Here is a 16,480-nt window from a genome sequence, read left to right on the forward strand (position 1 = left end):
CACTAATGATTAAGAGTTTTAATTTGATAAGCAAAGCATGGTCCTTTATAGAGATGACCCTTTGTGAGAAGAAATGGACTGTATCATGAGGGAAGCCACGCGAGAAGTTCCTGCAGCAAGCCTGCTGGGAGCTGAGAGAGCTCCCTGGCGATGGCAGGGGCGAGGAGGGGAAAGGACGAGCCAGCAATGCTGGGCAATTGGGTGATTAAAATCTTCCAAAACTAGCTTTTCTGAAAAGCAAGTTAAGAAGCAGATGAAGAGTAAGTTTAGTAACAATATCTCCTTTGGTTGTTTCCTGCTTTCAGACTGCATAAACCAAGAACCCAAAGACAGCAGCCCCGCAGAAGAGTGTGATGGTGAGAAGAACAAGCCCCGCCTCTTTTCGGGTGGTGGGTTAGTGTAAGACACGTGAGCCCCGTGCTGGAACGTGCTGTTTCCAGTCTGGGAAACCGGCGGTGGGAGGAGGTGGGAGGAGGACTACTTAGGGTCCCTTCCAACCTCTCTCCACTACTGCCTGTATGACCTTTAGCAGGCGACCTTGCCTCTCTGAGCCTCAGTTTCATCATTTGCTAAATGAACATAATAACTAGACCTGCCTCATAGGGCTATTGGGGAAATGCTTGTAAATCCCTTATCACAATGTGTATGGAAATAGCAAGCTCTCCATAGATAAAAGCTATTTATTATTGTTTTCTGCATACACAAACCAAGAAAGGAGTTGCATGGAATTGCCATTTCCTTTTGAAATGCTCCCTGTGTATAGGGCTCTCCTTTTCCCAGAATATGCATCCCTCCCTGAGAACAGGGCCGTGACTTTTGCCTGTGACGATCTGTGTACACGTGTGTGAACCGGGCTGCACAGCCCCTGTGCTCTGCATGCCGGCAGCTCCGGCGCAGCACGTTTGCCTTTGATTGTGGCCCCTGCAGATTGCGACAGCTGTGTGATGACCCTGCTGAATGACCTTAACGCCATGGGCGAGGACCTCCGCCTGGTCAAGTCTCGGCTGCAGGGCCTGAGTGCCAGCGCAGACACTCTGGAGCAGATGAGGCACATGGAGACCCAGGCCAAGGACCTGAGGGTAAATGCCCCACGGCCCGGCATAGACACGGGACGAATAGATGCTGTGGGAATGGGGAAGAGGCTGCCTCCTCCTAAGGCTCAGGGGGTTTCCTCCTTCCTCTGATCCAAATGAAGATTAGATTTTTCCTGGTGGAAAGTATTTGTAAATACACAAAAGTAACATTTCTGCGTGAACATCTTTTACTTACTGAACATTTCTGGGCTAATTTTTCTCTTAGAGCCCTTGTTTAGTTCAATGTCTTACATTCAGAAGACTCAAACAAAGATTTGTGTTAAATTGGTATTAATTCTTTAAATGTTTGATAAAATTTCCCAGTGGGCCTGGGATTTTGTTTGTTAGAAGTTGTTTTTTTAAATAAACCTTAAATTCAGTTTTTAAAAGATAGATATGAGACTAAAACCACACAGCTAGTACTTGATGGTTCTAGAAGAATTCAAATCAAAATTAAGTTTTAAGACCATACTTTATCCACTAGACCTCTTATCCTGGTGTTCTGCTGATATTCTATATAGTAATGTGCCTCAGTTTTCCCCTAGTAAAATTAAAATAAAACTATCCTTTTGCCGTATCATATAAACAGTGTGAAGATTCAGTAGGAGTAAGTATGAGAAGGGAAGTAACATTTTTCAATGCTCATGTGCACATGACATTTTAGAATATCTGAGCTCACTTATCACCAAAACCAACTTTGCAGCTAAATATTATAATCCCCAATTTACTAGTGGCAGAGTAAGACTTAGTTAATGAGGCTCATCTACTAAGTGATAGACCTAAAGTTTGAACTTAAGCTCTAAAGTCTGTATTCTTTTCCCCACACTGGCTCTGACATACATATGGAAGTAATAGTATCATTTTTTCTTGTAAAATCTTTCAAGATATTAATACTTTTTTCCAAAAAAATTGAAAATAACCACTGCTCTAGATATAATGTACAGCAATGTTAGTGTCTAAAAGTCATGAGTCAGTTTAGCACTAAAAAAAAGAGGGGGGGACCTGGATTATGGTCCTGAAACAATCACTGATCAGCCATGCACAAGTCACTCGACTTCTTTGGGATCCCATTTTCTCATTTGTGATATGAGGCTATTCAACTCCATGAGCGCTGAGTTCCCTCCAGCTGTATTAAATTAGATTCTTTGAATCTAATGGTTCCTTCAATAAAGTAGCCATGTGCATTGCTTTTAGTATTGCCAGTTTGATTATATATATTTAAGAACTATATTTAGTTTAAAATCAGGTAAGTAGTATTGCCCTCATTTCTTTAAGATAAGGTCATTAATTCAAGTAAAGTATCTCTTGTCTATTCACGTTTTGCACGTTTGCTGCTTTATTTTAGAGCCATATCACAATTTACATCAGAAAGTACGTTCTTCATGTAACCTCTTTCAAAGAACCACATTTTTTCCCCTGTGGAACCAGCATTGGCCTTGCTAAGCGATTCTTTTCACTTCATTACTAGGATTTAGTCTAAATTTCTACTCTAAAGTGACATCGACTTTGTGTTTTGTTTACAGAATCAGTTGTTCAACTACCGTTCTGCCATTTCAAATCACAGATCAAAAATCGACGGCCTGGAAAAAGAACTGAGTAATCTGAATCGTGACTTTGAGATTTTGCAAGAAAAGGTAATGTGTTAGCTTAATTAACTATTTTTTTCCACTTTCGAAATATTTTTAGGTTTTTTCCCAATTCATTCATTACGAATCAATTTATTTTTCATATAGGCACAAGTGAATTCCAGAAAAGCACAAACACTGTATAACAATGTTGATCGGACAACCCAAAGCGCAAAAGAGCTGGACACGAAGATTAAAAATGTCATCCGGAATGTGCACAGTAAGCAGAGTTACTCAGCCCAGTTAAATTTTTTTTTGTTGTTACATAACCTTTATTGTACACTGAAAGAATTCCCTTTAAGAGTTCAACATGATGAAAAATATCCCATAGTGATACTAAAACTAATATGAAACCTCCATAAAAGTTTTTGCCTTTTCTTTTTTTTTTTTTTGTCTGCTGGATCCTAGAATTCCCAGTTCAATAAACTGCTTGATGTTTTTTTAGTTCTCTTGAAGCAGATCTCTGGGACAGACAGAGAAGGAAACAACGTGCCTTCAGGTGACTTTTCCAGAGAGTTGGCCGAAGCAGAGCGCATGATGAGGGAGCTGCGGAACCGGAACTTGGCCAAGCACCTGAGAGAGGCAGAAGCGGAAAGAAGAGAGGCTCAGCTCTGTAAGGACATACCCAAATTCTCGCTTCCGGTCCACTCTAATTGGTTTGAAATACAATGTGCAAACTACAGTATAGCGTTCCCAGTGACAGGTGAAAGGTCATTTCAGCAAATATTACTGTTGGAGGGTCACGTGGTAAAAATGGGCAGCCTTCCAGGAGACCAAGAGTGGTTTCTCCAAGTTACCAAGAGGCTATAGAATATAACATCTTACCATCATGCAAAAAAAAGAAAAGGTTCTTCTCCTAGAAGTTAGCTATTGATAATTTTTCCCCCTTTTTAACTGCATTTTCATTTTTCTGACATTCACTCACCTCTTTCCAATTTTCTAATTATATCATTTTTAACTGTCACCACTACTGGATTTTTGAATCACAAATTGATATTAGCCTTACTACCGGTTGAGTATCCCTTACCCAAAATACTTGGGACCAGATGTGTTTCAGATTTTTTTCCAATTTGAGAATATTTGGATACACATAATGAGATCTCTTGGGGAATGAGATCCAAGTCTGAACAGGAAATTCATTTATGTTTCATTTACACCTTATACACATAGCTGAAGGTAATTTTAAACAATAGTTTTAATAATTTTGTGAAACAAAGTTTGGGCTGCATTTTGACTGTGACCTGTCATGTGAGATCAGGTCTGGAAATTTTCCACTTGTGGTACCATGTTGGCACTCAGAAAGATTTGGATTTTGGAGCATTTCAGATTTCAGATTTTTGGATTAGGGATACTCAACCTGTATTACACAAAAATAAATATACTAGAAACTAACTGAATATATCTAAAGGTTTTGATTAGGGAGAATGCCCCATTAGTTCAAAACTGAGAAATATTAGTTTGGTGCATACTTTTTCAAATACTAATATTTATTCTCTAATAAAGTGATGTATCAGTGGTTAATATACAGATATTAGCAGTTTTCTTGTAGCATGTTTATTGTTCAAATTTAATGTTGGTCTCAGCTTTTAATTATAAGGGGGGTATTAGCAGCAGAAGGAACATGCACTTTACATTTTGCAGCTGAAGTTCAAGTCCCCAGCCTGACTCATCCCATAACTTTGGGTCAATCCCCTAATTTCTCAGGGCCTCCATTTCCTTATCTAAAACACGAAAATGATAATTACTGTTGTCTTATAGTTACCATCGATGCTAAATGAGGCCACGTGTGCAATGCACATAGCAAGTCTGCATAAATGTTAGTTTCCTTCCCCATTTCCTCAAAAGTTCAAGGAAAATCATGAAATGAGTAGAAACTCAACTCTTCTTCTGTAGTCTTCATAAATTAGCTTCAATATACTCATCTCTCCAGTGGAAAACATAAAGTGATGTATTGCAGTGCTGAACCGCATACGGAGCTGGCTGGAAACCCACCAGATGGAAAACAATGGACTTGTGAAGAGTATGAGGGATTCTTTAAATGACTATGAAGCCAAACTCAGTGACCTTCGTGCCATGCTACAGGAGGCAGCTGCCCAAGCAAAGCAGGCCTCTGGCCTCAACCAAGAGAACGAGAGAGCTTTGGGAGCCATCCAGGTGAGTTCACAGTCTGGAGCTGCCTGCTTCCGGGGGCGAGCAGGGATCTTTATTATTAATAAGGTAGCATAGCCAGGTACCTGTCTGTATGTCTGCTTATACCACCTCAGACCCTGATCAAACAGGAGTGAGGCAACAAATGCAAAACCGAAGTTACTTCTACTCTTCAGCTATCAGAAAAGATTCCGAATTTCAACCACAGACAAAGCAATGTAAACTGCTTCATCCCCGACCTTGGCTAGAAGAGTACTGGAGGAATAATGTTGCCAAGTAGATGAGAAATTAGTATTGTTATAATTAATCCAATGATTATGTTTTAACTAACTGACTTTTTGTTTCAGATATGTAAACATCATCATCACAATCACCAGCAAAGGCATCTTAAACTATTACTTGCTTTATAGGAAATAAAAACACAGACAGCACACAATTGAATTTGTCTGCAACAACAGAATTTAGAGCTCCAGGTTTTATAGTTTATATTTTTAATGGTGAACATTGTGTGCTAAAACAATAACAAAAATGTGAGGGGTTATAAAATGACAGTGTGATCAAAGTTGAATAACATAGGACTGACCCCAAAAGAGGAAGAAGTTGGTAAATGAAAATAAAGGCTGTCTTAGTGGATGACTCTATGCTTAGTTCCCAAAGCCTCTTTAAATAGTAACACCTCTGTGTGAAGTCACTGATTATGCCAAGGGAAGGGAGCAGAATCCAATTTTATGGGTTTCTGAACTTTGGCCGCCTTCTAGCCTGGCAACCTCAGGTCCTCTGTAATCTCTCATTCAGGTGCCTGCTACATCCTCATTGGCACTGGCATGTAGAGTGTGCTGATAGTCGGTGATGGTTCATTTAGTTAAAATTCTTCATCCTGTTCCACAAACAAGACCTTAATAATATATCCACCTGATTGGCTAAGCCAGCCCCTCCTGTAGAAACCTCCTCCAACAGTGATAGCAATTGTTTCATCGGCATATATTAACAGTTGAGGAAACTATGACAGCATGCCTACATTGCAAACAGAACTGATTTTCCATCACTTTGTAGTATAATGTTTAGGTTCAACAAAGCATTCTGACTATGAAATCACGTAGATGCTGTTGTCTGACAGATATGTCTTTGTCTTCTGATACTATATCGCGGAGCTCAAGCAGATATTCCTTTTATTCTCTCCAGAGACAAATGAAGGAAGTAAATTCCCTGCAGAGTGATTTCACCAAGTATCTAACCACTGCAGATGCATCTTTGCTGCAAACCAACGTGGTGCTGCAGCTGATGGAGAAAAGCCAGAAGGTAGAGGAGATCGCTTATTCTCTAGAAAAATCTAAAAACATTTTAATTATATTGCCAGAAAACAGTGAGATGGGCTGACCTATTTTGTTTTTCTCAAAGGATATGTCTTTTATTTAATAGATAGAAAGGAATTCACCGAAGTTAACAATGATTCTCCCATGGGGGAGGAGTATGAATGATATGTCTTCTTTATGTCAATCTGTATTACCTAATTTGTCTACAAGGAGCAAATCGCTTTTATTATAGCAAAAAAAAATTATAATGCTATTTGTAAAAGAGCAAGCATACCTTTATTAACAGAAGGCCTTTAAGACTTGATAAAAGATTGACAAAATTTCTTAGTCCAATGGGGATTTTGAAAGTATGTTTTATAATAGCTAATTGTAAATCATAAAAAAGTCCTTTGATTTAGTACAACTGTACATTGATGATGACATTGTACTTTTGTAAAAGTTACTAAAAGATGCCCCACCATAATGCAAAGGCCGAAAATGATGGTAAAACTTGGGGGCATATTACCAATGCCACTATCTGAAGTAACCAAGGGTTAATTGGTGTGATGAATGGGTTTAGAAAATATAATTTCTCAGAGTTTGAGAAAATGGCATATACATTCTTCGCTTGGATTTATACTGTCTTTGTTTATTTGGAAAAAATAGGAATATGAAAAATTAGGTGCTACTTTAAATGAAGCAAGGCAAGAACTAAATGACAAAGTGAGAGAACTTTCCAAATCTGCTGGCAAAGCATCCCTGGTGGTGGAGGCAGAAAAGCACGCGCAGTCCTTACAAGACTTGGCAAAGCAGCTGGAAGAGTGAGTGTGTGGCCCAGACCTAAAGGGCCTACGGGGCCCAGGGCAGAGTCAAGTCCGGCCCTCCCCTGGGTTAGCGGGGTGGCCAGAATGCGGTGGGGGCGGGGCCAAGGCCAAAGCCTCAAGGCAAGTCCGAAGCAGACAGCGATGGGGGAGCTAATTCCTGGGCACCTCCTTGGGGCGGAGCTGCAAACGCCACCGCCTCAAGTCTCCCTGGAGGCCGTCAGGGGAAGGCCATGGGAGGACCTAACCTGTCCTATTCCCTAGGATCAAGAGAAACGCCAGTGGGGATGAGCTGGTGCGCTGCGCTGTGGACGCTGCCACCGCCTACGAGAACATCCTCAACGCCATCAAAGCGGCCGAGGACGCGGCCAACAAGGCCTCCAGCGCGTCAGAGTCCGCCCTGCAGGTAGGCACCTGCGTGGGCAGCTTATCTAGATTGGCTTTGGAGATGGCCTGTTATCTTATTTTCTTTACGTGTGCACTGAGGGATACAAAAAAAGCATTATTTTAAATCAGAACTTGTTAAATAGAACAGAATAAATTACCCATATCTTGCTCTAGATATGGATAATTTCTGAATTTAGCTATCTCATGTCTATAGCACAGTTTAAAAACTATTTGTGAAACCAGATAGAATTTATATTTAAATAGAATAAATACCATTTAAATAGAATAAATACCATTTAAATAGAATAAATTACCTATATCTTGCATGGGTAATTTCTGAATTTGACCATCTCTTGTCTGTAGCACAGTTTAAAAACTGTCTGTGAAACCAGATAGAAATTACACTGACTATCGATTTTGAGCCTACGTAAATAATAGGTCCACTTCCCCAAGCCATGTAGGTCTATCTAGAGCTCTAACTGTATCTTTTAGAGAACAGTCTAACTCCCTTCTCCCTATGAACTTCCTCCTTTAACAATTAAAGATGAGGGTTTAGTCTAGGATGAAAAATCTTACTCTGTATTCCTAAGATATGGGATGTGTTTAAGGCTGATAAATGCTTTGCTTTCAGACAGTGATAAAGGAAGATCTGCCAAGAAAAGCTAAAACCCTGAGTTCCGACAGTGATAAACTGTTAAAGGAAGCCAAGATAACACAGAAGAAGCTACAGCAAGGTATTGGTGGGCAGTGGTAGGCATAGACAGGGGCTGGCTTTAAATGACCCATGGGACAGGATGGAAAGCCCTAGAAGCAAATGCTCTTTTTGAATCTCAGTGTCAATGCAGATTAAATCCATGATTTATTTTATCAATATCATGCATCCACTCAATATTCTAAATATCCTCCATCCATCATATAGGAAATTAACTGGAGCCTTATAAATATTAATAGGCCTGTTTTGGCCTGGCCTTAGGGGGAGAGGCTGTTTTAATTTAATTCACTTGTGATCATGGCATTGGGAACCCACATATCAAGATCATAAGTTTTGCATCATAAGAGCAGCTGCTTCAAAGTTTCTTTAGTTGTTTTGTTTTTTCTTAGAGACAGGGTCTTGCTCTGTCACCCCAGCTGGAGTGCAGTGACATCATCATAGCTCACTGCAACCTCAACTCTTGGGCTCAAGGAATCCTTCTGCCTCAGCCTCCCAAGTAGCTGGGACTACAGGCGCAGCATAACACCACGCATGGCTAATTTATTTTTTTTATATTGGGGTCTCACTATGTTGCCCAGGCTAGTGTCAAATTCCTGGCCTCAAGTGATCCTCCTGCCTCAGCCTCCCAAAGTGCTGGGATTGCAGGCATGAGCCACCACACCCAGCCTCAAAATTTCTTAAGTCCAAAAGTCTTAGCAACTAAAAGTCCCCAAAATTAGTACCACTGGGAAGCATGAGAATTTTTAAGCACAAATTTTATCTTTGGAAATTTTTCATATATTTTATTTAATTTTTTCTAAATAATTAAACTGTCTCAATCTCACCAAGTGCCTGTGTTCTGAAAATGCAGTCTCTTAATAAGTTTCTGTGGTCTCTTGAGGTCATCCATGAGCTCACTGCCCTTACTCAACCTCTTAGTCCTTCAAGAGGGATTAGATGATACCTTTGTAAATTAATTCCTTCCTTTCCTTCATTCTTTCTTTCACATTTTAAAAAATTAAATACATGAAAAATAAAATACAAAAAAATTTACTAACACACAATCATTTGCCTAGCAAATTTCAAGAATTCAGATTTCCTGGTATGACATCTGTTGCTCTCTTTACAAAATTTGAGCTTAGAGGTAGGCTCAGTGTTTTATACAGGGTGAGGATGCTGACTGCGTCGCTATGTAAATCAGTCTGGAATCAAAATTTATCTATATAAAGGCATATATCATTAATATGATCTTAAAGCATTTGCTGGTCATTTTAGGTGACCCAAGGATGGCAATATGATCAGCTAGGAATGGCTGCTATCTCCTTCCCTTTCCCAAAACCTTAAAAATATGTCAGTTTGGAAATGAACTGAAACAAACAATGCTTACTTTGTGTCTATGTTTGCTTGGAAGAGGTCTCTCACCAACATTCCTCTCCTGTCCTCTGACTGAAGAGGCACCTTTTCTGTATTATTCATTTGTTCATTCATTCCTATATTCATTCATTCAACAAATATGTACTAATATTAAGCCCTGACTAGTGCCAGACCCAGCACTATGTGCTGGGCCACAGTAGTGGATAAAACAGACACATCCTTCACTAAGCAGAGTCTTTTGCTCTGAGCAGAGCAGAAGTTTAGGCTTCCCCAAGTTATTTGGCCTCTCCATTTCTTCTTGTGCATTTCCAAGGAGCCTGTTGTCAAATGGCCCTGATGTGCTTCTGGTCTCTGTATCCAGAGGGTCCCAGAGCTGTGGGTCTGGACATGTGCAGTGGGCATCTCTGGGATGACCCCTGGGAAGTAAGTCTGCTCAATGCTGTGCAGACACTGTCTACTCCAAATACCAATGGAGATCAAAATGCACAAAGTAATAACCTCTTGATGCTTTATTTTATTTTAGAAACCATTCCAGCTCTCAACAACCTACAGCAAACCCTGAATATTGTGACAGTTCAGAAAGAACTGATAGACACCAATCTCACGACTGTCCAAGATGATCTTCGCGGGATACAGAGAGGTTGGTATCTTCCTAACCCACTGTACTTGGCTGCTTTAGTTGAACATTTGAGATACTTAAACCTCCCTGTTTGTGTGTGTGTTAGGTGACATCGATGGTATGCTCAGTAATGCAAAGAGCATGGTCAGAAAGGCCACCGATATCACAAATGAGGTTCTGGATGGGCTCAACCCCATTCAGACAGATGTGGAAAGAATTAAGGACACCTATGGGACCACCCAGAGTGAAGACTTCAACAAAGCTCTGACTGATGCAGATAACTCAGGTATCAGGCGCTCTTTGGCCAGGATGTCTTAGCCATTCTCTCCATTGTCATGTGCTTTGGTCCATTTCAATTCTTCCCTGATAAAGTCCGATGTCAGAAATTAAAACATAAGAAAGAGATATATTCAAAGAGTATAGATATTCTATTTGTTAGAACCAGATAGGATATTTTAAATTTTTAATCCATTGATAACATTATTGATTTTCTTTTTTATAGAGTAGAGATATAGTTTCCTGAATCATGAGGCATTGAATTATGATATAGTTTCCTGAATTTCCTGATTATGATATAGTTTCCTGAATCATGAGGCATTGATATTGAGAATCAGAGAACAAAGATTTTTTTCCTGTAGTGATCAAGGAAAAGGATTTGGTACCTAGATTGTAGAATAAAATCCACAATGTACAGTGGTTCAGGGATATGTTCCAAGACCCCCAGTGGATGCCTGAAACCATAGATAGTATTGAACCCTATATATACTGTTTTTTTGATCTGGTAACCAGGCGGCTACTAACAGATGGGTAGCGTAGACAGTGTGGAGACTCTGGACAAAGGAATCATTCGTGTTCTAGGTGGTAACGTGTGAGATTTCATCCTGTTGCTCAGAAAGGCATGCAATTTAAAACTTACAAATTATTTATTTTTGGAATTTTCATTTAATATTTTCGGACCACGGTTAATGGCAAGTAACCTCGGAAAGTGAAACTGCGGGTAATGGGGTGGACTATTGCACTTGATTGTGATCCATCCTGTTGAATATTTGAGGCCTAAACATGTCACTTGATAAATACTTTCAGTAAGAACATCTGCATTTAACCTCTTCTCAATGCACAATTTTAAGTTTCTATTTTCTAACCTTACCAACAGTGAAGAAATTAACCAACAAACTGCCTGATCTTTTGAGCAAGATTGAAAGTATCAACCAACAGCTGTTGCCCCTGGGAAACATCTCTGACAACGTGGATAGAATTCGAGAACTGATTCAGCAGGCCAGAGATGCTGCCAATAAGGTGGGATGTCCCCACGTGGTCCATAGCCAAGGCTGGTTTTTTGATAAATTACCACATTCATCAAGAAAGGAAAAGCACTAATTTACTCAAGAACTGATTGTCCTTCTTGACCTTATTCTTTGATTGCTTAATTTACAGAGGTTGATTTCCTCCTGTCATCCTTTAAAAGTGCACATGACCTTCATCCCCTAAATTATCTGGTATGTCAGAGACCTGAAGCAGTTTTCTTCCATGGAGTTTATTCAAGCAGAAAGAAGGATTTTCTTCTAGGCCCCAGTGGGTAAACTGTTACTGCAAGTTCAAGTGAGGGTTCTGTGGTCAGAAATTGCCAGTATGATACTGCACTGTTCTCTCGTTGTAACTTGACAGTTGTGGACTCGTCTTTGTTGGGGATGGAAGGCCTGGGATCACAGCAGTTTCCCACCACTGGAGCGTGGGTTCATCAGCCTTTCTCATTTTAACCTGATTGAGTTTCTGAAGGTCATCTCTTATGATTTGTTTGTCCTAAAATAGTATAAATGAAATTTCTTGTGTTTTCCAACAGTTCCTAGCCAGCTCTGCGTGTGATATTTGGAGGGAGAGAGTTAGGAAACCAAGTCAAGATATCACTGCCCTGGAGGCATCGTGGTTAATTTATTTCCTAGACTCAATATTACTTTTTTGGAGCCTCAGATTCTGCCGTTTCTTCTAGGAAAGAAAAGTATTCCCAATATAAAACCTTTAGCAGGAAAACAAGAACATGAGGCAAAGTTTGGAAGAAAATACCTTCTTCATACCTTCTTCATACCCATACATGCTTTAGAAAAACCACGTGAATAAGAATGTGTTATAGCTTTTGCCCTTCTATGTCCATTCGTTAATATATGCAACAAAATTTGACGTGTACTCTGACACAGTGGTTAAAAGCTAGTTAAGCAAGCCAGACTGTCTTGGTTTTAATTCTTGCCCTGTCACTTGTGAGCTGTGGGACTGTGGGCTGGAGACTTCACCTCTCTGAGCCTCCATGTCTTCATCTGTAGAGCAGGATAAATAATAGTACCAGCCTCATGCGATTGTTAGGTTATTAGATGAGCTAGCGTGGAACAGTGCCTGGCAAATAGTAAGTGCCATGTTAGTGGGAAAACACAAAATAAAAAAAAAGGCAAGTGCTTTTGAACACCTAGTTTGCACGAGCTCTTCTTTGGGTGATGAGGACACAGATGTTATTAAGTGCTCATCCTGCACTCAGGTTGTTCACCAGCTTCCACAGGTGGTTTCTTAGACTCTGCTAAGAAGCTGGGTAGAGTTATGTTATGTGTGTCTCAGAAACACCCACTTCTACCTGCAGAGTCTCAGAATAGCACTAATGAATAGCACTAACAGACATGTATAAGAATGTTCATTGCAACATGGTTTATAATCACAAAATTTTGGGGGGGAAGCAAGCCACACATTTACAATACTAAATGTGAGTGACTTTAGCCATGTGTATCAACATGGATAAATCCAAAAACATAGTGTCCAGCAAAGAAAGCAAGTTATAGATGTGCACAGTTGGATACCATGTATATAAAAATATTTAAAACATAAAAAATAAGACTAGTTATGGTTTCTAGATAAATGCATATGTAGTAAAACATATTAAAATTTGCATGGGAATCCAAATCCAGAGTGGTGGTGACCTCTGGAAAGGGAGAGAAATAAATGTGGACAAGAGGCTTCAGTTATACCAGCCATGTTTCCTTTCTTAAGATGGTGATGCAGATACAGGCATATTCTCCATATTTTTTTGGTATACGTAATGTATCTTCTTAATTAAAAAAATTAAAAAGAACAAATAGGAATTTGCCAGGTGCTGCAAAGCAGAAGGGCGTGCCAGGAAGAGACTCTGAGATGTGGCTGGGCGTTCTGAAGGGCAGAGGGTCGGTAGAAGAGAGAGGCATAAAATGAGCCCATGAATGTGGGTCCCCATCACCAAGCCCCCAGAGTAATGGCTTGCACATACAAGATCCTTGATAAATATTTAAATGCTTGATAGATAAAATGTGGGCTCGGTATATGTCTCATTCTGGGAGTATTATTCTTTTGATTGTTAGGGAATACATATCTTTTCTGTTTTAGAGCAAGCTTGGCCCACAGACCAGCACTAGTCAAAGAACTTTTGTTACTGGTCCATTTTATATATAAGTATAAAGTTGAGAGTAAATGTTTGGAAGCTTTTCATAATTTGAATCACCTCAACATGCAAGCCTGTGGTCAGTGGGCTTGCATTTTGTATACAACCTTTATTACATTTTTTTAGTAATTTAATTTTTAAGGTATTTTACAAAAGTATTGTCCACGACAGATTGGAGGGGGAAAAATGGTCCTTCACCATAGAGAGTTTAAGAAGCACTATTTTCAAGAGCCTTGATGCACTCGTTTTTTAGGACTGAATGCCTGTAATAAAAGAAACCATAACATGTAATAGATTCATGGGAAACAGTTCCTTTAAAAGTGCATTTAAAAAATATTTTTTAGGTATGACATATCTACTGTATGCCAGGCACCACGCCAATTGCTTGCAAAGATGTTAGCTCATCTGCACAAAAAGTAGGGCTGTAATTATCATTGTTATTATTATCATTATTATTGCTGGCACAGAGGATTAAATGCACTTCTCAAAGACCCCTGGCTAATAAACAGGAAGAACATGAATGCTTTATTACCCAGATCCTGAAACAATTTCATGAATTTATAATTCAGGTCCTGGAGACATTCATACTCCTTTGCTCCTTACTGTAACAAATTGGGAAAGGCTGATACGTAGTTAAGAGGGATGGCTACGAAGTCACAAAATACCTGTCTGAGCACACTCACTTTCTTCACAGGGGAGTGTGTGACAACCATGTAACTTGTTCCTCACAGGTCGCTGTCCCCATGAGGTTCAATGGTAAATCTGGCGTCGAAGTCCGAATGCCAAATGACCTGGAAGATTTGAAAGGATACACATCTCTGTCTTTGTTTCTCCAAAGACCCGACTCCAGAGAAAATGGGGGCACTGAGAATATGTTTGTCATGTACCTGGGAAATAAAGATGTAAGTATTGCTTGGACACCTCTCTTGTTAAAAATAGAGTATGGTTTTTGAGATGTGTACTTTTGAGGTGTGTGGCACAACTGTGTCATTGCCACTAGCACAGCAGGTGGAAATCTCACCAAGATGTCAACAAATCGCACTGCCTCCTGCTCACCTCCCCTGCATCATGGATTGTTAGCTGTTGGCAGATTGAGAGGCTTTACCCAGTGGGCCCAGCTGTGGGCACATGTGTGTGTACACATGAGGACATACACACATGGGGAGGATGACTGGCACCACATGACCAGGGCAGCAGTATCAAGGCTCCGTGGAAATCAGCAGTAGTTCCTCCTCGCAGAATTATGACCCTGTCCTCTTCCTCAAAACGCCCAGCCGCAGACCCTTCCTCAAGTCTGTGGGATAGGGAGATCCAAGGATGAGGACTGGGGTGGAATGAACCCTCTCCTGCCTGACCAATAAGAAATGCAGTTACCCGTCTCTTTATTATTCTCAATTCATTAAACCGCCCTTGTTACAGGCATTTTGAATGATTGGTCTTAGCTTTTAATCCCTCCTTTTAAAATACATTTCTTTGACTTACCTGTTAGAGGAAAAGCTAATCACTGACTAGGTTAGGATACAGTTGTTGGAAAAGAAATGTCCAAAATGTGGTTCTTGAAAATTCTGCCCAGTTAGGAAACTGTTAGTTCTCACTAGTGGACATTGCATTTAAACATTCTTAAGATCAGCACTATTACTAATTACCCTTTCATGCTTCAAAGTGTCGGTACTTTATTTGTAGCTTTCTTATGTCGTGACTTTTTGCTTTATATTGTGGCAAAATGCATATTACTTTATTCCTTCAACAAATTTATACCATATACCTACTATATGCCACATCCTGGATTTATGATAAACAAAAATTTATTTCTGGAATGTACTTAATGCCAATGTACAATTAAAAATGGCAAATTTTACGTTATGTGTATTTTATCACAATTTAAAATTATTTTGTTTCTCCCTTGATATGCTCACATTCTAACAGGGAAGAAAGATGCATACATAAGTGGCCATGGTAACATAGAGGTGTTATAACAGAGGCATGCACAGAGTGTTAAAGAGAAGGTTGTATGGTACTGGGAGAACAAAAATGGCTGACCTCCCTTACCAGACTAAACTCTATGGATGGCTGAGTCCATGTCGGGTCCCTGTTTATGGTTGGTGCTTGGCAGATATTTATAGATTGAGCACATGGAGGAATGAATAAATGAGTGCACCGTAACATGAGCAAAGACAGCTCAGACATTGTTAATTAAGTTTTCTGGATTATTCAACAAAAGGATGCACCTTGTTTATTCTGTCTGCCCAAGGCTTATTGCATAAAACCCATCAGCTATTTGAAATGCTTCCTCTTGGGATTGGAAAGTTGAGAGAACACAGTGTGTGAAGTGTTCTGAGGTGGCCTTTCTGTGTTCAGGCCTCCAAGGACTACATTGGCATGGCGGTCGTAGACGGCGAGCTCAGGTGTGTCTACAACCTGGGGGAGCGCGAGGCCGAACTCCAAGTGAACCAGATCTTGACCGAGAGCGAAACTCAGGAGGCGGTTATGGACCGGGTGAAATTTCAACGGTAAAAGTCTGATTAGGCCGGGTGCGGTGGCTCACGCCTGTAATCCTACCCTCTGGGAGGCCGAGGTGGGTGGATCGCTTGAGGTCAGGAGTTTGAGACCAGTCTGAGTGATACCCCATCTCTACTAAGAATAGAGATAAAAATTATCTGGACAACTAAAAATGTATATAGAAAAAATTAGCCGGGCATGGTGGCACATGCCTGTAGTCCCAGCTACTCGGGAGGCTGAGGCAGGAGGATTGCTTAAGCCCAGGAGTTTGAGGTTGCTGTGAGCTAGGCTGACGCCATGGCACTCACTCTAGCCCAGGCAACAAAGTGAGACTCTGTCTTAAAAAAAAAAAAAAAAAAAAGTCTGATTGACTCTTGCTCTTTGTGAACCTGACCTACACTCACCAAATTTTTTTTAATGTGTTGCTGAACCCCATTTTTATTATCTTGGCTTTCAATTTTTTAATTTTTTTCATATAACTTTATTATCTAATTTCTTTT

The 16,480-nt window shown here is 40.1% G+C and overlaps 1 protein-coding gene across 2 annotated transcripts in view; it reads left to right on the top strand.

Moving 5' to 3' along the window:
• The window catches only part of LOC123621656 (laminin subunit alpha-3-like), an 81,396-nt gene that overhangs the window by 30,404 nt on the left and 34,512 nt on the right, over positions 1-16,480 (top strand). For both annotated transcript variants that reach the window (XM_045527556.1, XM_045527557.1), the window contains 15 exons: positions 306-356; positions 928-1,079; positions 2,597-2,707; positions 2,807-2,918; positions 3,144-3,311; positions 4,656-4,852; positions 6,029-6,145; positions 6,805-6,959; positions 7,224-7,365; positions 7,978-8,080; positions 9,935-10,051; positions 10,137-10,316; positions 11,184-11,326; positions 14,213-14,383; positions 15,840-15,991. In XM_045527556.1, coding sequence (XP_045383512.1) covers positions 306-356; positions 928-1,079; positions 2,597-2,707; positions 2,807-2,918; positions 3,144-3,311; positions 4,656-4,852; positions 6,029-6,145; positions 6,805-6,959; positions 7,224-7,365; positions 7,978-8,080; positions 9,935-10,051; positions 10,137-10,316; positions 11,184-11,326; positions 14,213-14,383; positions 15,840-15,991 — 2,071 coding nt within the window. The remainder of the gene's footprint in view (positions 1-305; positions 357-927; positions 1,080-2,596; positions 2,708-2,806; positions 2,919-3,143; positions 3,312-4,655; positions 4,853-6,028; positions 6,146-6,804; positions 6,960-7,223; positions 7,366-7,977; positions 8,081-9,934; positions 10,052-10,136; positions 10,317-11,183; positions 11,327-14,212; positions 14,384-15,839; positions 15,992-16,480) is intronic.

This window comes from Lemur catta, chromosome 16 (genome assembly GCF_020740605.2).
Source record: "Lemur catta isolate mLemCat1 chromosome 16, mLemCat1.pri, whole genome shotgun sequence".
NCBI classification, from domain to species: domain Eukaryota; kingdom Metazoa; phylum Chordata; class Mammalia; order Primates; family Lemuridae; genus Lemur; species Lemur catta.